Source organism: Schistocerca americana, chromosome 10, assembly GCF_021461395.2.
Source record: "Schistocerca americana isolate TAMUIC-IGC-003095 chromosome 10, iqSchAmer2.1, whole genome shotgun sequence".
NCBI classification, from domain to species: Eukaryota; Metazoa; Arthropoda; class Insecta; order Orthoptera; family Acrididae; genus Schistocerca; species Schistocerca americana.
In genome coordinates, this window is record NC_060128.1 from 162,054,672 (window position 1) to 162,077,573 (window position 22,902).

General features: G+C 39.9%; 1 protein-coding gene across 5 annotated transcripts in view; it reads right to left on the minus strand.

Annotated features, from left to right (window-relative positions):
* Nucleotides 1–22,902, minus strand: part of LOC124552398 (bifunctional purine biosynthesis protein ATIC) — a 93,843-nt gene that overhangs the window by 55,045 nt on the left and 15,896 nt on the right. For all 5 annotated transcript variants that reach the window (XM_047126661.1, XM_047126662.1, XM_047126659.1 and 2 more), the window contains exons 3-5: nucleotides 13,368–13,571; nucleotides 2,011–2,166; nucleotides 977–1,109 (exon numbers count right to left, since the gene is read on the minus strand). In XM_047126661.1, the coding sequence (XP_046982617.1) occupies nucleotides 977–1,109; nucleotides 2,011–2,166; nucleotides 13,368–13,571 (493 nt within the window). The remainder of the gene's footprint in view (nucleotides 1–976; nucleotides 1,110–2,010; nucleotides 2,167–13,367; nucleotides 13,572–22,902) is intronic.

Consider the following 22,902-nt stretch of genomic DNA (forward strand, 5'->3'; position numbering starts at 1 on the left):
AAAAAAAAAAAAAAAACCATGGTTAGTAAAAGCCTGTCAGATTACTGTTTCCAGTCTGAGTAAATGGTCTGTTGGAGATTGTCCTTTGTGGACGCCACACTGATATGGAGACAAAAGGCCCTGAGATTCGGGTAACCAACATAATCTGAAGCTAACCATCCCCTCGAGCAGTTTACAAAGTACATTCATCAGGTTAATTGGGTGGTCACTGTCGAGAAATGTTAGGTTCTTCCGAGGCTTAAGGATGGGGATAAGTATACTGTCTCATCATTGTGACAGGAAAGCACTCTTGAGCTAAATGTGGTTGAAGACTGAGGAGACGTTGCCTCTGGGGAATGTCCAAGTGTCGGATCATCTGTTTGTAGATGGAATTTGTGCCTGGGGCTGTGCCTCGTGAAGAGGCAGAAATTGTAAAAAGAAAAAGGACATTATCAATGATAAGCAGCTGTCAGCAACACACGCCCTTTCCTCACTACAACAAGTTGGAGTGCTAGGTAAAAAACCATGCTTCTCTCTTCTGTCCTTTGGTTCCTAGTAATAAAGGCAATGAATGATTTAAACATTTACCAACTTTTAACTTTGGGAATATCATTCCATACCTTATTACAATTGATAAATTATATGTTCTAGCAGTAAAAACTTTAAAGAGTATCCTTTCTTTTTTATGAATTCCCACATTTTGGGAATTTAAAACCGCTTTGGGTTAATACCCTTTTATAAATGTCCTGCCCACTGGGCATTTGTCTAGCCCACATCATGAAATATAACTAATGCAAATTAGGTCAAATCGTGCTTACATGTCTCTGTATATATTGAAGTGACTAATACTACTTTGCAAAATGTTTCACAGACAAATACGCCACCATCACTACTACCAAACCATGAAAATTTACACAATGTTAAAAATACATCGCACAACATGCTTACAAATTTCCACACGACAACTGTAACCAAGTATAAATGAAAGGCAGCCTACCTCGTTGCAAGTTCAGTATCCTTGCCAGGCGACTTCTGAATTTCAGCAACTACCGAATCGTAGTCTGAAGGATCACAGAGCACAGTAACACGGTCATGATTCTTGGCGGCCGCACGTAACAGTGTTACCCCACCTGTAATTCACCATATCACTTCTTTATAGCCAAAATTTAATTAATCTACAGGTGTAATCCAATCCACATTTCATTTCTACAACACAAAATAATAATAAAAGTAAAGCTGTACAGCCCCCACACAAGATATACAACCTGTGCGACTACAATGTTCTGGCTGAATACACTGTCTCTGGATTACAGTTCTGCATCTTGACTGGCTTGAGGTAACCCCTCAGGTGTAGTGAGCAAGGGGAGAAAGACATCTCTTAATGAGTAGAGTATGACAACATTTCACTTTTGATTTGGGGGAGGGGGATTGTTTCCCCCAGGTGCCATTAGACAGGTAACCTGAAACTGGCAAAGTGCACCATGAGCCACAAAGTGGGTTTCCTATTTATTAGTATGGATACCTAGCAGCCTTATGCCTGCCTACCGCTCAAAGTCCTTACTTTCTACTCCGCGTGTTGCTGTTGTTTTGATTTTCCCATTTATAATCCTGGCACAAACACTTTTTCATTTGTATGTTGCACAAAAACAATGCAGTATCTGCCACATCAGCATCTGACATCTTTATTTGGATCACAAAATTGTGTCTCTGGCCAATCGTTTACGCAGCTTGCAAAGTATAGTAACCAAACAAAACAATTATTCAGCACAGACCAGCCACAGCACCAAAATTTACAATGTACTAACTGAAGATTGAAATATGTATCATGCCAAGAAAAGACGGGTGAAAGCCCAAAATGGAGATTGACGTAAATAAAAATAAGTAAAAAAGTGGCTGGTTGTGGTATTCCTTAAAATAATATCACTATGCTGCTTTATGCTATTAGTGTCTCTGACAGCTAAATTTAACCAAGTACACTAGGAAGATACCTGCTACTTTGGAAAACAAAATACCAAATATTGGATGACTTACCAATGTCAATGTTTTCCACAGCATCAGGAACTGTGACATCAGATCTTGCAACAGTCTTGACAAATGGGTACAGGTTACACACAACCACTCTTATCAAGTTGTAGCCCTGCTTCTTCAGATCAGCTTGATCAGAATCAGTTAAACGTGCTAGGATACCTGAAACATTGGAAATTTTATGTTGTACTTCAGTAAAAGATGTTTAAGTGCAGCTCATTCACCAAATCACCGAGTGAGGTGCTGCAGTGGTTAGCACGCTGGCCTCGCATTTGGGAGGACAAACATTCAAATCTACGTCCCATCACCCAGATTTATGTTTTCCACGATTTTTCTAAATTACTTTCCGTCAAATGCCCGGATGGTTTCTTTGTAAAGGGTATGGCCAGTTCCCTTCCCCATCCTTCCCTCATCTGAGCTGGTGCCCTCTCTGTAATGATCTCAATGTCAACGGGGCATTAAACCCTAATCTTCCTTCCTAATAATCTTACAACTATATTATTGCTATTACTTTAACAATGATGAATTTCCAGACTTTTTAGTTGTTATTCAACTGCAGAATGTTGAAGCAAGCTGTACTGTAGTGGTTATCACATGGCCATGCAGCATGTCATTATATTAAGGGAGCAACAATTAAGCACCTCCTCTTCTAAAGGCAGTCTTGTTGCAAATCATATGAACCTCTTCCTCAATAAATAATACAAGGGAAAGGATAGATTGCTCCTCTCACCATAAAGATCACACATCGAGTTGCAGGTAAGCACGATGAAAATACTGTTGCACACTTAGCTTTCAACCAAAGCTTTCTTCAGAAAAGGAAACACACATTTACTCGTTCAAGCAAGCACACCTCATGCACACACGACCACCATCTACGGCAGCTCGGACCAGGATGCCCGGTATTCCAGGTACATAATCCAGGCATTTCAGACCTGGCTGCTGGAGATAGCAGTCATGAGTGCATAAGGTGTGCTTGCTTGTATGAATGAATGTGTGTCTTCTTTTCTGATGGAAGCTTTGGCCAAAAGCTAATTGTGTAACAGTATTTTCACTGTGTCTGCCTGCAATTCAATGTGTCATCTTTAAGGTGAGTAGCAATCTATCCTTTTCCTTATATATTGCTGATATTCCAACGTGGAGTTTCCATTATTTGTTCCTCAATAAATGCTAGTCAACGAAAGACGAAGCCTGATTCAGCACTCACCATTATGTTTCACTGCTCGACTGTCTCCATTATCCCAGACAATTTCTATCTGATTTGGCTCAAGTTGACTGATCTTGGTTATACGGTGCAGAGGCATATAACAGCTGACTGGTTTTCAAAGATGAAGAGGGATAGAGTAAAGAAGACTTAGGTCCCAAGATATTGAAGTTGGATCTGAAGAAAGCAATTTGAGAGCTCTAGGAAAAGAACGTATTGGCTGTCATAGAATACCATCTTTGGCACTGAAAGTCCAAATTTAATAGCCAGATTGGCTGAGGCAGTAAACGGAGTTTATGACACAGGAATTTGTTCTCAGGACCTACTTAACACTGTTCTAGTATCTTTATCAAAAAAGAGTAACATAAAAGAATACAAAGACTATTGGACAATTAGTTTTTTTAAGTCATTACGGAGAACTGAAAAGAAAATTGAGGAAAATATTGAGGAAGGCCAGAGTGGGTTCAGAAACAATAAGGGAACCTGAGGTGCTACAGATTGTCTGGGCATGACTGGAGAATGACAAATCAACAAGAAGGTGTCTACTCATTTTATCGACTGGGAGAAATCTTTCAATAAGACTCAACTGGAGTATACTGCTGAGAATTTTAAAAGGTGTTGGTATAGACTGGAAAGATAGAAGGTTAATAAAGGAAATGTACACAAAGCAAAGGTGATGTGAGCAGGGAATGATGCTAGAGAAGAGACGAATACTAGAAGGAGTGTAACGAACATCGCACACTATCATCATAGCTATACAACATACAGTGTAAGAAGGCTAAGTCATAACACCCCTTATCTCTCCCCAACCCTAATAGATACAAAGATGCTGTTTGGACAGTGAATTGCAGGGACAGAGGCTACTTGAATACTTCATGTTTCATGTTTGTGCCATCTTTTTTTTTTTTTTTTTAATGGAACCCTATGTTAAATTTTATCGTAACATGATGAGCTTAGAAAGACAATTTCAAATATGTGCATATGATAATACTTAGGCAAATAGTTGTTGAGACACAGATATGTTCCCATATCGTATTCGTCCTTCGAAGCGGCGTTGTCCAATGCGGCCTTTCCTGTTGACCAATGAGGAACTTAACAGGGAAGACGTTGTTTTCCTGCTTCTCAATAACGGCGCAAGGTGACGCACAAGGTAGCTGGAGAGAAGGGTATAAATGTGCTGCTGGGGTAATGAGACATCGCATTTCCATCACAGTTTCTTGGAGCAGACATGTACACTAACGAAGAAACGTTAGATATGCTTCTAGTGTATGGTGAAAGCAGAAGAAATGCTGTTAGAGCAATAAAGCAATATGGAGAGCTGTATCCTGATCTTGAGCATCCTATGCACCAGCTTCTTGCACATATTTGCAAGAAACTACTTGAATCGGGATCAAGGAACACCATACAGAGAACAAGGCAGAAAACCGCAACTGGCGAGGTACATGAAGAGGGCGTTCTAATGCTGGCACATAACAACCCTACTGTTTCATTACAACATATCGCCTCGGAATGAGGTGTAAGTCAAAGAAGTGTTCTACCCATATTGCACTGGCATAGATTTCACCCTTTTTATCTCTCATTACATCAAGCACTCTCCGGTATGAATTTCGAACGCTGCTAGGAATTTTGCTGGTTTGCTCTGCAGTGCCTATAAGATGATCCAACGTTTTTTCAATGGGTGCTTTTCACTGATGAAGCGACTTTCACCAACCATGGTAATGTGAATTTACATAATATGCATTACTGGTCAATAGAGAACCCTCATTGGCTTCCACAGATACAGCATCAACAACCGTGGAGTGTTAACGTGTGGTGCGGCATTGTCGGAAATGTCATTGTGGGGCAGTACGACATTCCGGGTATACTAAATGGCAATAACTATGCACAGTACCTGCAAAACATTCTGCCCATTTTGCTGGAAGAGGTACCACTAACTACGCATCAGTGCACGTTGTTCCAACATGACGCTGTCCTGCTCACTCTTCCCATATGGCTACAGAGCTGTTAAATGGAAAGTTCCCAGATTGCTGGATAGGACAACATGCTGAAGTGGAGTGGCCAGCCCGGTCTCCTGATTTGACCCCTCTTGATTTTTTTCTGTGGGGAACAATCAAACAAAGTGCGTGCTCAAATACCACGTACGCCAGACGATATGAAGCAACGTATCATCGAAGCGTGCGCTGATATCTCACGTGACACCCTCACAGCCGTTCACAAATCATTCGAACGGCGACTACAAATGTCCATTACAGCAGAGGGGAAGCATTTTTAGCACATGCTTCAGTAAAGTTTTGTATCATGTACAGTATGTATTTTGCATCTTTGTGCGTATTTGCTTCGTATTGTGATCAATAATAAATATTTTCAAATAAAAAACAAATACATACAAAATAATTGTTACCAATAAGGGCCTCCTCATTTACATTTGTATTTCTGTTACTTAAAATGTATTAACATCTTGTATTTTTTTTAAACTGTATATTGTCTACTATTTTGGTATCACAGTTGCCAAATAACTGAATAATATTTGCGCAACATCATCAGTTAATTTTTGTTCAAAATATCACAGTATGTATTTCTATCGTCAGGTAAATGGGTGTGGTGTTTGTGTAAGGACGGACTCACGACGTTTACCATGTCCTCTACACAACAAGAAAGGTCACATTGGACAACGCTGCTTCGAAGAACGAACACGATACGAGAATATATCTGTGTCTCAAAAACTATTCGCCCAAATATAATGATATACACATATTTGAAACCGCCTTTTTAAGCCCATCATGTTACGCTAAAATTTAACATAGGGTTACATTTTTAAAAAAACCAAAGATGGCCTCATATCTCTGTAATAAAAAATAGCACAAACATGAAATGTGATGTATTCAAGCAGCCCCTGTCAGCTGCAATTCACTGTCCAAACGGCATCTTTGTATCTATTACGGTTGGGGAGATACAAAGGATGTTATGACTTAGCTGCTTCACCCAGTATATAGACAAAAAGCAAGGCCATAGAGGATGCAAGTAATATTTTAACTGAAGGAGAAAGGATAAAGACTATAAAAGCAGTGCTCATGGAATCATACGAGCTACAGAAGATGTTTAAGAGTACTGCAAGAAAGGGCAAGGCGTATGCAATCAACATAAATAAAGGAAAGACAAAAGAGATGAGAATAAGCATGAATCAAGCTCCAGTTAACATTTCTTAGGCGGGAAAAAGAAAGCACAACTAAATCCTTCATGTATCTGAGAAGTTTAATGACATGGTACTTAAGCTACAGAGAAGAAACAAGGAGAAGGATATAGACGGGAAATAGAGCACTTGACAAGGTGAAGTAGTTACTAACATCTGCAAGACTTTGAATCGAGCTCAGCAAAAGACTTGCTAAATGTTATGACTGGAGTGTAGTGTGATACAGGAGTGAACCATGGACAGTTGAGAGAGAGAGAGAGAGAGAGAGAGAGAGAGAGAGAGAGAGAGAGAGAGAGAGAGAGGGGGGGGGGGGGGGGGGGAGATAAAGATATTCAGAAAGTTTTGAAATGGGGCTATGGAGAATATTGCTTAAGATGAAGTGGAATAGGAGAAGGAAGAAGATTACTGAATGTGATCAGTAAGAGGAAAAAATCTTGGCTGTGACATATACTGTGTAGGAATTGTCTACAACAAAGAATTATAGAGACAAAAGGAGAGGCAATAAGAGGAAGTGGTAGGAAGACATACAAACAAATGAAGGAGGTTGCTTGCGAACAGGGCATGATGCACAGACTCCAGTTGAAACCTGTCATAAGATAGATTCACCAAAGAAGACATTTCTAGTGGTACACTATCATTCCAGGTATCTATACCTTGGCTTTCCTACTTTTTCACAAATATTTCAGTCCACAGAGTATTTCTATACTGCAACAAGTGCATCACTGAAGTGAATTAGACTATGTATTCAAGACATCTGAAGCTCCATCTGCATTGGAATAAAACGTGAATAAGAATCAGCATACAGAAAATTATCTTCTAATCAAGTTGTGCCACAAACTCTTCTTCTCCTCAATGCTTCTCAGTGCCTCCTTATTAGATACGTGATCTATCCATCTAATCTTCAGCATTCTTCTGTAACACCACATTTCGGAAGTTTCTATTCTCTTCCTGTCTAAACTAGTTATCGCCCATTTTTCACTTCCATATATGGCTACACTCCATACAAATACTTTCAGAAAAGACTACCTGACACTTAAATCTGTACTTCATATTAACAAATTTCTCTTCTTCAGAATTGCTTTTCTTGCCCTAGCCAGTCTACATTTAATATCCTCCCTACTTAGGCAGTCACCAGTTACTTTGCTTCACAAACAGTAAAACTCATTTACTACTCTAACTGTCTCATTTCCTAAGCTAATTCCCACAGCATCACCCGATTTAATTTGACCATTTTCCATTATCCTCGTTTTGCTTTTGTTGATGTTCATCTTATATGCCCCTTTCAAGACACTGTCCATTCCATTCAACTGCTCTTCCAAGTCCTTTGCTGTCTCTGACAGAAAGTTTTAATTTCTTCTCCATGGATTTTAATACCTACTCCAAAATTTTCTTTTGCTTCCTTTACTGCTTGCTCAATATACAGATTGAATAACATCGGGGATAGTCTACAACCCTGTCTCACTCCCTTCCCAACCACTGCTTCCCTTTCATGCCCCTCGACTCTTATAACTGCTATCTGCTTTCTGTACAAATTGTAAATAGCCTTTCATCCCTGTATTTTACCCCTGCCACCTTCAGAATTTGAAAGAGAGTATTCCAGTCAACGTTGTCAAAAGCTTTCTCTAAGTCTACAAATGCTAGAAACGTAGGTTTGCTTTCCCTTAATCTATCTTCTAAGGTAAGTCACAGGGTCAGTATTGCCTGAAGTGTTCCAACATTTCTACTAACTCCAAGCTGATCTTCCCCAATGTCGGCATCTACCAGTTTTTTCATTTGTCTGTAAAGAATTCGTGTTAGTATTTTGTAACCATGACTTAATAAACTATTATTTCTGTAGTTTTTACATTTGTCAAGCACCTGCTTTCTTTGGGATTGGACTTGTTATATTCTTGAAGTCTGAGGGTATTTCACCCGTCTCATACATCTTGCTCACCAGATGGAAGAGTTTTGTCAGGGCTAGCTCTCCCAAGGGTATCAGTAGCTCTAATGGAATGATGACTACTCCAAGGGCCTTATTTTGACTTAGGTCTTTCAGTGCTCTGTCAAATTCTTCACACAGTATCATATCTCCCTTCTCATCTTCCTCTACATCCTCTTCCCTTTCCATAATATTGCCCTCACGTACAGTTTCCTTGTACAGACACACTATATACTCTTTCCATCTTTCTGCTTTCCCTTCTTTGCTTAGGACAGGTTCTCCATCTGAGCTCTCGATATTCATACAGGTGGTTCTCTTTTCTCCGAAGTTATCTAATTCTCCTGTAGGCAGTATCTATCTTACCCCTGGTGATACATGCTTCTATATCCTTACATTTGTCTTTTAGCCATCCCTGCTTAGCCATTTTGCACTTCCTGTTAATCTCATTATTGAGACTTTTGTATTCCTTTTTGCCTGCTTTGTTTACTGCATTTTTACATTTTATCCTTTCACCAATTAAATTCAATATCTCTTCTGTTACCCACAGATTTTTACCAACCCTCATCTTTTCCCCTACTTGATCCTCTGCTGCCTTCATTATTTCATCTCTCAAAGCTAGCCAGTCTTCTTCTACGTATTTCTTTCCCTGTTCCTGTCAATCATTCCTGAATGCTCTCTCTCAAACTATCTACGTCCTCTGAGTGTTTCAGTTTATCCAGGTCCCATCTCCTTAAATTCCTACCTTTTTGCAGTTTCTTCAGTTTTAATCTATACTTCATAGCCAACGAATTGTGGTCAGAGTCCACATCTGCCCCTGGAAATGTCTTGCAATTTAAAACCTCGTTCCTAAATCTCTACCTTGCCATTATATAATTATCTTAAACCTCCAAGTGTCCGCAGGCCTCTTCCACACATACAACCTTCTTTCATGATTCTTAAGCCAAGTGTTAGCTATGATTATAGATCCAATTTTCGATTTTTTTTAACTTGTTGGTTTGGACAGTCCTGATATATTTTGCATTTTCAATTGTTTCGAACATTTAGTTTATTGTTGACAGTCAAAAAGATTGGTGAATTTCTACTTTCGAAAAAGATGGATTAAAGAATTTGGATCAAATTTTATTGAAAAATAGGATAAAGTGCAGCACTGCATTCAAAATGCTGACTGTAGTTTTTGGCGAATCTACTACGAGTACAACAAGAGTTGACGAGTGGTATAATCCTTTGACATAGGGTCGAGAAAATGATGACCGCCATGGGTGCCCTAGCACATGAATTGCTGATGACAATGCAGAAGGAGCAACGAAAATGGTTCTGGAAAAATCACTGAGTCACCATCAAAGAGATTGCTGATGATGTTGGCATTTCCTTTGACTCGCGCCAAATTTTTTTTAATGTTTGGGGCATGAGATGTGGAGCAGCAAAGTTTGCTGAATTTCGAGCAAAACTGAAGTCAAATGGACACCGCTCAGGAACTGGTGAATAAAGTCGACAACAATCCAGAACATCTAAAGAATGTTTTAACAGGTGATGAAACATAGCTGTGCGGGTATGACAACACCAATCATCCCAAAGGAAGCTGTGTGAATAGCTACGACTGAAAAACATTTAACAAGTTCGATCACATGTGAAGGTTCTTCACCACTGTTTTCTTCAATTACAACGAGATTGTGCATCACATGTTCCTGCCTTACGGTCGTATGGTCAATAAGGAATACTTCCTGATGCGCCATTGATGTGAAGCAATCCAAAGAAAACAACAAGAGCTGTGGCAACACCACTCGTGTAAATTGCATTATGATAATGTTCCTGCTCACGTTTCAAGGCTTGTTCGTGATTTTTTGGCAAGAAACAAACATGTTGCTGCAACCACTGCATTCGCCTGACATGGGCCCCTGCAGCTTCTTTCTATTCCCATGGCTGAAGAGAACCATAAAAGGAAGTATTTTTTCCACCATTGAAAACAACAGAATCACTGAAAGAGCTGAATACCATAACCGGAAAGTGAGTTCCAGAAGAGCTTCCAAGATTGGAAAAAGCACTGGCAGAAATGTATTATATCTGAGGGGGATCACTTTGAAGAGGACAAAGTTGATATTTAGGAATAAATATAGATTCTTTAAGGAAAACAAAAAATTCCATTACCTTTAGATCACATCTCGATGTCAAAGGTGCTTATGGGATCTGGCATTACAGCTACTTAACTATGTGTGCCTCCATAGTTCAACGGTCTGTATCCTTCTCTGATATGCAGACGATACAGGTTCAGTTCCCAGTGCTGTCAGGGATTTTTCCTCAGTGAGTGAACTGGAGCATGGCGCACTACTCAGCCTCAGGATAGCAACTGAGGAGCTACTCAAGTGGGAAGTGGAGGCTCCAATGTTCAGAAAGCCGACTGGCTAGAGCAGCGTCTTGACCCCATGCCCCTCTGTACCACATCCAAATGACGCGATCGACAAAGGATGATACAGTGGTCAATCAGGCCATAATGTGGAACTTTTTTTTTTTTTTCCCTGGCATTACCTTAAATGAAACCTGTGTTATGATCTTAACACAAAAAAAGTTTTCATAGCATTCCAATGCTTTAATGCTCATCCTCATATGTCTCTGGCATTCCATACACTGCAACTCTGAGTTGCTACCAGACACCAGAGTAAACTGTTACAGTATTGGGGGAAGGGGGGGGAGGGGGGGGGGGGGGAAGGTTAGATTACATGACCACAAGAAATGCATAGATACACGTGAAGGGCAAACATTTTCAACATCCACTATCATTTTTAAATTATTGCAATTTTGTAAAAGTATTTTTGTAGTTTTTTTGAGTTATTTGAGAAAAGTGTTTGACATTCTCTGATTAACTGAAGATGAAAAATGAAACTTCGTTTCATCTTACAGAGCATGTGACTACTCAAACTAATCACTACTGGTACTCCTAAAACCCCTGCATTGTGCTTTAAGCTCCTCTCCATAACAACATTATTAGAGTTTTGTGTGCAGTTTCTGGTAGTCAAATTTTACTGCATTCTGTGTGTCACAAGCCTCATCAATCGTGGTCTCTATTCATGAAGCCTTCGGAAAAGAGCACACAGTAAGCAGAAGTTGTGGCTGCCACCTGTTTGTGATTTTTTATCTATTGGGATATTTGAAAGGAATGGTGCACAAAAATAACTTTACTGACTGAATAGGAATACACACCAAAGTGAGCTGTCACAGAACTGTGCAAAGTAAGTTTCAATATATGAACAAAACCTTAGATTAAAGTGTGATACTGGACCATCCTGCTACCCCCCCCCCCCCCCCCAATCTTGGTTTGAATGACAGACTGATCTGTAGCATAACAAAAGGTCTAAGACTGAAATACTGATAAATTGGCTGTGAGTTGACAAAACAAACAAATGTGAAAGCCAAATAAAGATTGAGTTAACAGACCGATCTGTTGAATAGTGTGCTGTTTATGTCAGCACTACGTTGAAACAGACTTTCCAACATAAAAACTAAAATTCCAAGGAAAATTAAGAAAACATGTATTAGATAATGGGCAAGCTTCCAAAGAGTATTTTAATGCACGTACGTCATCCATAAATTACTACGTAGCTCTTTCCCAAGCATGTAATAGAGGTGCAGACAACCAAATTCAACAGCAGTTGTAAATTTTAAATTATTGTAATTTTTGTAAGTATTTCCTGATTTTAAAGAAAATTATGTTTTTTTTTATGACTGAATGTGGATACTACTGATGCAGGGTGACTTTGATCTTAGGTTTACTGCAACTGTTCATACATTGTTCAGTCACGTTATTGTAACCACCATCTATTTTCAATGTCAATACGCATTAGCTCCTCAAAGGTGACAGATGGCTGCACTCGCAATGGAGGGTATATAAAGAATGTCGCCAGAAAACAGTGTAGTTGTTGCTGTAATGTTGAAATTGAGCAACATATCTGACATCCAAAAGGTCATTACATTGGCTTTCGGCCCAAGGGCGGAAGCACTTCCAAAATGGCTAAGTTGTCAACTGTTTGCATGTCACTGTAGTTAAAGTATACTGTGCTCAGCAAAATGCACTATCCGAGACCAGTGCCGAGACAACTGTGGGCACCACGTGCCACAGATGACAGGGGTCAGTGATAGCTGTGGAGATGTGTACAGGCAGACAGACACGCAACTGCTGAGCAACCAACTGTGCCCAACTGAGGGATAACCGACAATGTCTCAATAATAACCGTCCAGCAAAGGCTGCCAAGTACGGGCGTCTGCAGCAGGTGCCCGGCTAGTGCACCCATGCTGACTGCTGTTTATCAGTGACGAAGGCTGGAATTCACACAGAAGTACTTCAACTGGATGCCCTCCGAATGGCAACAGGTGGTCATTTCGGGTAAATCACGTACTACGTTCCATCAGACAGATGGCTATTGGCATGTACAGCACGAAATGTTTGTAAGCAAACACCCCGCAACCAGGAGGAAGTGTGTTTTCTTGGCGTTCTCTATGTGACTGTAAGCACGCAGCTATCGCTGCGGACCGTGTCCACCCCTACATTCAGTTTGTTTTACCTCGGCAAAATTGCATCCGCCGGCAGGACGATGCAATGTGTGACACAGCTAACAGTGTACGCGCACGGTTTGAAGAGAACTGGGATGAATTTACCGTACTCCCCTGGCCACCAATCTCCCCTCATTTAAATCCAATCAAGAATCTGTAGGATCACCTCAAACTGACTGTTCATGCCATAAATCTCAACCAAGAAACCTAGCACAGCTGACCACAGCACTGGAGTCGGCACGGCTCCACATACTCGTCGGTACCTTCCATAACTTTTCCCGCACATCTCGCACTGCGAAGGTGGAAATTTGAGGGTTTTGATGGGTGGTCACATTAATCTGACTGGATGGTGTAATTATAATTAATGTCAGTGCACACTAGTGAACTGTTCTCTGAATGTTTGTTTGCTTGTGTTCATTTCCACTAACTCCAGTGGAAAATACACTTTAGAAACGAAGTGCAGAATGTTTACTGAATCTAAAGGCAGTGTCCTGCTCAACCCATCCACTCACCTCCGTGCACCGCCGGGTGCAAAGTCTTCACCCTCCCACCCAGCATTTCGGGTGCGCCGGTAATTTCTGCCACATCCTTGACTGCGAGCTTGGCGTCACGCAGTGCCTTGGCCGTTCCACCAGATGCTACCAGAGTCAGACCCAGGGAGTGCAGCTTTTCTGCCAGGGAGACCAGGCCCGTCTTGTCGGAGACACTCAACAGAGCTGAAATCATAAAAAATTCTGTTGACTCCTACAAAGTACTTAGAATTTCACATTATTTGATCTACACATTCGATTGTACCCCATATTAAATATGCTTCAACCAAAAAATTGAAAGAGCGGAGCTGGAAGAATACATAACAATGCTAAAATTTTCTACTAACAAGCCCCACTGAGCGAAAGTAAGGACTTACAGAAAGTGCAGAATGGAATACATAGCGCTAAAAGATTTTGGTGACTAACACAAAAGTAATCAATATCTGGAGATAGCATAATAGATAGCTGCTAAACACAAGAGAGAGTTTGCAGTGACCCATGGCACCCACAATGTGTGGCATCTCTTATGATTCCTTACCTCTGAACGACGTGGAGCCGAAAAAGAAATAGTAAAGTCAACTATAATTTATTGAAGTAATACTACTCGTTGTGGTGAGGCTATAAAAGCTTAGTGCAAAGGTCCCGAGTTCGAGTCTCGGTCGGGCACACAGTTTTAATCTGCCAGGAAGTTTCGTGGCTGTTGAAGTTTGCATGTGGGGGAAACTGAGTCGGTTGGTGACATGTAATGAAGAAAATTGGAAAATATATTTTGAATGGTTAACTGAGTTAAAGTAATCTAATTCTAAGTGAATGAGGAACATAAAAATGATGTAGTTGAGACTACATGTTCACTACAAGAAATAATTGCAGGGAACAGACTGCGTTTGCAGACATAAAGAATAAAATAAAATAAAAAAACCATAGTGGGAAACTGCACTTCACCTTAGTAAATGATCACAATTATACACAAAAAGAAAAGTAATCCCACAAGTTCCAAAAGACATTAAAAAAACTCTTCTGGCTAGGAAGCAATATAAAAATGTTTATTAATAACAACAATAATAAAAGTAATAATGTCATGTGGTTCACAGATGGCCTTTCAATTTGAAACTGCTTTTAAGGCTTCAATGTTATTACCACAGGTTATTTCTCACGGCACTTTTCATTTGGCCTTCATGAGGCACTGTGCGCCTCATTCCATTCAACACTAATTCCAAGTGGTCACTGGGTTTCAACCTGGAACCTCTACAGCAATAGCCAAGGATCTTCGTCTCCAAACAACTGAAGCCATCATTATAAACAACTGTCAGGGTATAAATACATCAAAAGTAGATCTGTATAGGCAAAGAAAGCTTTTTCAACAACAGTGCTTCGATTGTGTTGTACTGAACTAGATCCGAAGAGAGAAAGGATCTCCTGAAAGTAAGTTGGCAGTGCAGCATTGGCAAGGAATGGAATGTGCACCAAGGTAAAATAAAACAGATCAATCTTGAGGCATAGATTGTGACTGATGTTCCAGCCCACTTCCACTGGCCTTCATGACAATGCAGGTCTTTAACTGTCCAGTATATATGCAGTTCTCTGTAGGTACAGCAGCATTAGAGGCCAAACGATTCAGTCAGTTGTGACTTGTCAAGCAAAGGGAGCTCGAGTAGTCAGCCATGTTTGAATCCTGCCTAGAGAGTGACCATAAAACACAAACTGAAAAAACTGAGGTCTTGGCCCATATGATTTCATATTAAAGGTACCCTTAAATGAGCAAACTTGTTTGTTAAATGAGCCCAACTAGCTGTGGATTTGTCAAACAAGCCTGTACACATAGTTAGTTTAACCTCACTTTGAAGCAGACACTGCTCGTGCTTGTATTTTCTCAATAGTAAGAATGATCAGAAATGTAGACAAAGCAGTCACTGACTTTGACACCGTGTTTAAAGAGGAAGAAAACAAGATGCTGGTATAGGGAATGGTTTAAAATTATAAATATTTACATGAAAACCTGTGTAGTGGAAATGTTACACTCTGAAACTGATGATTACATCAGCTTTCCACAGATGGACAGTGAAACGTTTAACAACTTGTTTAGAGTTACTTTGCCCTCACATTGAAAAAGAAGACATGCATGAGAAAATTTAGTATCTTCTATCTGCTCCTCTAATGACAGTTCATTAAAATACCACAACATAGGTACAGATAGGCCGCACCACCCATGAGAACTTTGAGTTCTTTTATTTCATTGCACTCCCACTTTAATGGGTACAATATTTATTCCCTTCAGAACCTCTTCCTGCATAATATATGGCTGGGAAATATATGATACCTGTACCATTTTGGTAATATCAGTACTATTTTGTTTTTACTCTTTATCATAGTTTCCATCATGTGGAAACTCACGATACAACAAGATACATTGTAAAAGAACCATTTTTCACTATACATAAGAGGCGAACCATTAACACAAATAATTTCTTCCATCTTGTCAAACTTTCCTTCAATCAAAACTTCTCACAAAGATGTAAACATAACATACGTTTGACAAGCATATCGGACAGATACCATACACTTCAAATGTTTGGGAAACATAGTACATTTACACAAGTTGTTTGATCCTGTACAAGCTCTTTAGAGTCCAAGCAATGGGAAGACCAGGATACAGCTTTAACTGAGACAAAGGGGTAGACACTTTTAAGGCATGGGTATAAGTGTTAGACATCGAGTGGCAATAAAGACAGATGCAGGGCATTGACAGGGAGGCAGGAGTGACAGTTTCACATGTGGCACCGGCCCCTCTGCCAACTGACTCCACTCCATCCTGCAGAAGACTGGAGCTACCAGGAACTGCCTTGTACATCTATATTTAGGTCTACACTCTGCAAACTACCGTGAAATGGATGGCAAAGAGTACATTCCACTGTCCTAGTTATTAGGGTTTCTTCCCGTTCCATTCACATATGGAGCATGTAAAGTATGACTGATTGAATGCCTCTGTGAATGCTGTACCTACTCTTCTCTTGTCCTCACAATCCTTATGCGAGTGGAACGTAGAGGTGTATTCTATTCATAGAATCCTCGAAATTTCATTAGTAGATTTTCTCGGAATAGTTTACATCTATCTTCAAGAATCTGCCAGTTCAGTTTCTTCAGCATCTCTGCGGCACTCTCCCATGGGTCAAACAAACCTGTGACCATTAGTGGTGCCCTTCTCTGTATACGTTCAATACCTCCTGTTAGTCCTATCTGGCACAGGTCCCACACATTTTAGCAATATTCTAGAATGGGTCACACAAGTGATTTGTAAGCAATCTCCTTTGTGAACTGATTGTGCTTTACCCACGACTGAGACTACGTGATCATTCCATTTCATATCCCAACAAAGGGTCACACCCATGTATTTGTACGAATCGGCCGATGGCAACTGCGATTCATTGATACTATAGTCACAGAATACTATGTTTTTTCATTTTGTGACATACACGTTTTTACATTTCTGAACATTTAAAGCAAATTGCCAATCATTGCGCCAGTTTGAAACCATATCAAGATCTGACTGAATATTTATGCAGCTTCTTTCGGACAGTACTTCATTACACACAACTGCACCATCTGCAAAAAGTCTGAGGTTACTATTAATATTGTCTGCATGGTCATTAATATACAACATGAGCAGCAAGGGTCCCAACACACTTCCCTTCACACCCTGAGTTACTTCTACATCTGACAATGAATCCTTCCAACAAGTGCGTCAATTCGGACTTCCTCCAGGAGGGTCAAGATGCTGCTGCGTGCTAGCCTTGACACCTAGCAGTTCTTCTCCCGATTACTATTGTGGAGACAGATGTTGAAAGCTAAAGGAGGATTTAACCTCAAATCCTACAGGTCAAGAGTGACTGTGTCGCATCACTATTTCAAAGTTTGCTGAAAAAAAAAAAAATATATGTTTTAGTTCCACATGATACCTCTCCAAAGCTACAATATTTTTATTTTATGATGAGTAGTTAAAACACTACGGACTTCTATAAATGAGAGTATTTGTGAAAATGTTGTAACGAAAGGAAAAAATGAGTATTTAAAAAAATAAAATATGAAAATTTGAAACTTTTGGAAAATTTTAAAATTATGTTTTCAAAATATGAATAGCCAGAGGATGTTAACTGTCTTGAGAAATGATAAAGTGGAAGGACTGCTAACTATCAGCTATGGTATTAATGCATGAAATTCTTTAAGTGTCAAAATATTTGTACATGAAGATGAAAGAATCTTAAATTTTTTGGTTATTTAGAAATTATTTTCTCCAAAACCCCATCCCAAATGTTCTAAAAATTCCATGGTACATTAGTTGGTCTATTGTACTTACGAAATGTACAATCACTGTGGGCAACACTTGTCTGTACAAAATGTGAGAAATTTTTTTATGTAGGGCAAAAACTCATGGACAATTCAATATTTAAATTGATCACTGACTTTAAGTAAATGTCATGCAAAACTGATATTTCTGAATCAAAATAATTATTTCACAACAGTACAAGTGAGTGGGGAAACAACACATAACTTTCTTCGAAAGCATTTTACAACGAAAATGAGATACAGAATATTTAATACCCATTCTTCTTTTTATGATCTTATTCACAAATTATTATTGTCTTCCGTCATGATTTTACTTACTCATGACTTTCCATGAATTAGAATTGCCTACAATGTAACAATCAACTCTGCACTATTGAAAAGAGTTCATTTTTTTCCATCTGCTTCTCACTGAAATTGTACAGCTGAGCTGAATCTGCACACAAGACAAGGATTATCCAACAAGAGCAGTACTTGGGAAATGGAAACTGCACACTGATCTTTTAATGATGGCCATTTGAAAGCATTACCAGGACACTGAGGTGTCAAAGGAGACAGTTATATCTCGAAACTTGACCACTTACTATCATATAGACAAGATAGGATTTGGCTCACTGCAAAGTTTTCTGATGTATACTGTTGTCTCTGCATTTCACACACAGTAACAGGCTGCATTTCATGGAGAACCGTTCTTGCAGTTTTTGTGCCATTCCGGGATGTAACCCAGAAGTGACTTGACTTAATTCCTACCACAGGCTTCACGGCAGACCACTCTTCCCTCTTTTTTAAACAGAATTACCTTAATGTACTTTCATTTAGAATTAAGAGTTTCATGCTTGTTACTAATGTTGATATTGTGTGTACAAATCCAGCAGCATCAATAGCTTCATGCTGGAAATTAAATCTTGTTGCAAGATGTTTACAGAGACATCCTATCCCATCACATGCACTTTTTCCATGACCTGTTGCTGAAAATATTCATTTTTCTGCCTTCATTCCTGTACTGCAGTGTTGACCAAGCTCATAAAGGTGAAAGCGGTTTTAAAATGAGATGCTGCACCATCAATCACATACACATGTTTAGGAAAAGCATGGCCTCTAGATGCTATGTCATCAATTATCATGCTGACAGCATAGCATGCATGCACACTCTCGTGAATGAGATCATCACTGACAATAGCAAAACAATGTGATGTTCCAAGGAAGTGAGCAACACAAGTGAATATTGATACCTGTGACATTTGCTAGTGGTAACTTTGAATTTCATTTTGCAAAGCAACAGGCCAGTTTTCAACAAAGTCTAATTAAGAACTAACATGTCAGTATTCTGGGATGTTGCTGATATTACTTCTGCTATGGCTTGTCTCTGAATCATACAGATATGATGGTGAGCTATTCCTTTCATGACCCAATGCCTGACCTCTGTAACGAACTTCTCTGGCTGTACTATCTCCTTCACCAACTCTTCTCCCTCACACAATGCATACATTCTGTCACTGTCAGTATCCTGAAGGTGTAATGCTTCAACACTCATCACTTCAGCACAAGGACACATCGCACACTCCTGCAACCAACATTTATCTTGCGGCTCTTGACATATACACAAAAGCATTAGGTCCATCTCTGTGTATTTCTATCCTGTGACACTACTTATGGTGAAACAACAAGCTTCAAATTAGTGCGGTAAATACATGTGCATACTTCTTTTACTGGCTGGCATTTTACCTATTTTGGTCGTAAGGAATAGAATTTTGTGAGACCAATTTGTAAATTCAGGTTTTCCTTTTTCATCAGGAGGTATGTTTTTCTTATTGATCTTGTCCTATATTTTTGTACCTTTTAACTTTTCCACCATTTTCACTAACAGATATAACATCATCCTGGTTAGGACTTAATCTGCTGCAATCTTTGTCATCACTTAGGCAATATTCCAGAGCAACAGTAAGTGTATCATCTTGCAAAGGATGCCCACAGTAAGAATCTGGGCATGCCCAAATACCTTTCTCATTCTTTATTTTACAAGCTTTTGAAATCAAATAATGTGAGGAAGCAAGTATGTATTTCAGTTCTGCTGCTTAAAGTAGGTACTTGGTATCGGTGTCAGTAATTGTACCTTCTCAGTATATGTAGCTGCTGAAATAGCAGTATTTACGTTTTGAAACCACGTATCACCTTTAATGGACACATCACTATCTTCAATTGCATCTACATTATACATTTCAATTTCTTTTGAGATGTTGCTTGTTCAAAACTAGTTTCTTTTCACAGTATGTTTTCTTCTTGCGCTTCTTACCTTTCCTGGACATTTAATGGGGGATATAGTAGGGGCTGCAGCAGAAATGTTAACATTCAACGCACCAGCGACTTCATACCCAGGAATATAAACATCTGCACTGTCTTCTTCAGTTTCACATTTGGGTGATGGTGGGTTGTCGCTAAATTTCTTCTTTTAATGAGTGTAGCAATTCCTGCACAATAGATGTGATGCTAATACTGTTACTCGAGGACCAAGATATTTTTGCAATACCCCTGACAGATTTGCAACAACTGAAGTGTTTTTCACTTTTCTTACACACCACCTTCCTGTATCTTTTTTTCATATTCCACACACCACACTATTCACTACTGTGTTTTCTCACTGCCAATGTATCTAACAAATAGTTGAAGCCAAACACAAAACTTGACACAGCATGGTGTATGTTCAAGTTCTCACTCGTTTGTTATAAACAGAAGAGCACTGGAAACAGTGTTGGCAACATGCATATTTTACACTAGAAGTTCAGTGATGTGAAATATGCAGAATACTGAAATTTTTTTTAACAATTTACATACAAAAATATTGCCCACTGTGTTTGCACTGACTACTAACATATTAACCAAACAATACGAGGGTCGACTGAAAAGTAATGCCTCCACATTCGTTAACTCTTCAACAGTTGGCAGCATTGGTATGCGGCAGGTACTGGCTTGTTCCGAAACCTCTTCTCTGGAGCTCCAGTTGGTGGGAAGTCTTAGCAATGAACATTTGTGTTGTTAGAGTTTCAAGTATGGAACCCTGGGCAGACAGTCAGTGAATGTGATAATGTGATTTAAGCAATGTGCAGTCATTGAATTCTTGACAGCAGAAGGTGCCACCCCAAAGGAGATTCATCACAGAATGGAAGCAGTTTGTGGTGATTGTGTTGATGCGAGTACTGCGCATCGTTGGGCGAGTAAGTTTAAAGATGTTGAGGCGGGAACATCTGACCTACGTGACAAACAAAGAGTTGGTTGGACATCCTCTGATAGCAATCACCAAGTTCCACAAGCAAAATGTTGGCAGATTGATTCAGGACGGTCGTCGTAGCACTTAGAGAGAAATTGCAAGCGCAATCAGCATTTCACAAGAATGTGTGAGTCACATTTCCTGCAGCATAACAATGCCAAAGCACACACTTCATGTGCCACAACAGCAGAACTTCAGAGACTGAATCTCACCACCGTACGGCATCTTCCATACAGTCCAGATTTAGCACCGGCTGACCTCCATCTCTTCCCGACAATGAAATACACAAACTGGCAAAACAGAGGGATAAAAGAGCAGTCTTTTCAGAGGGAGTTGTTATGGGTCCCACACCTAGAAAACATGAAGAGAGGCCTCAACCACAACCACCCTGCCCCTGCTATAAGGAGTAAAGCAAAATCTTATGACTGAAAATAAGAACCGCTTTCACATAGGAAACTGAAGACTAGTTAAGTTGTCCATGAACTGACTGACAATATGAATCTGGAAGACTATACTTAGTACAAAAGAATGGGACAATCCACCAATATATAGGGTACCGTCACTCTGGCTCCACAGCCACATTGGGAGGGGGGGGTAGCTCGTTACGCAAGAGAAAAAGTAAGCGAGCCTAGTATGACAAACTTGTAGACGGCATAAGGCAGTGGACTCCTTCGGAGAGGAGAAGAATGAAGAGTGTCAAACTGCAGTAGTCCCCTTGATTGTATAGAGTTTATTACTGAGAGCAGCAGCACACCAGCACACAAATGTAATACTTACTAATGTAAATCCACCCGATGATGGAGGTTTAAACCTTCGAAACGCGTTGTGGAAATAAATAAAACGGTGACTGGTAATAGTGAACTTGTTGTTTCATTTAACACCAGAAGTTATTCCACTTTTGGGCAAAGAGAGATTTGATGTGTATCCACATATCTGCACCTATTCCCAGGGATGCCCACACAACTTTGGACCCAGACAAAGACAACGGAGCAGGCGGATCGGCCAAGGGCAGAGAGGTGGTCATAGATAGCAGTGACCAAAGGACGACAAGAGCAGCATCAGTCTATAGCCTAAAACATTGGAGGAAGGCCTGAGAAACACAATGGAGGACCCTGTTAATGCCAAGCAGCTCTACTGAGAATACACAACATGATCCCAGCAGTAGATGGTGTTCCATGCCAGTAGGAGATGTACAAGCATATTCCGCTTTATCTATTAGTTTAGAACAATCAGTGTAGAAGATGGTATCACCCTCGAACTCCTCAAGGATGGAACATACAAGATGCTGGAATATCATAGTGGTGACTTGATTTGATTTAATTTTGACAGGGAAGCTAAAATAGCTTTGGTCTAACCAACTACTGCCCACACCGAAACAGAGTTTATTGTGCGGTATCGCTCCCTGTATATCTAGTAAAGCCAACCAATGCCCTTAAATAGTGCAACAAGTCCCTTTACCAGTTTTTTGTTAGACACAATTTCTTCATGTCTAGTTGTCCCAAAGGTTCTGTATCTTTTGCTCTCCAATGCCATGCATTCGAAGATTAGGTGTGATGCAGCTTCTTTACCCTCATCACAGTTCCCACATTTAGGGTCTTCTTCCGTTATACCCATTGTGTGTAGGTATCTTTTGAAATTCCCATCGCCGGTCATCAGTCTAGTCATGAGTTTAATCTCTTTCCAGTTCAATCCCAGGATTACAGAGCTTCTTTTAAACCACGGCTTAGGCATCATTACCTTACCATGTTTTTGTTTATGGGCCTTGGTCCAATATTCTATTAACTGTTTCCTAAGCCAGTTCCATAGTTATAGTTTGATCATAGCCTTGGTGATTGTCACGACAGGTTCCAGTCCAATAAATGGAGTTGTTGCCCGCATCCTGGCCAATCTGTCTGCTTGTTCACTGTCACAGAT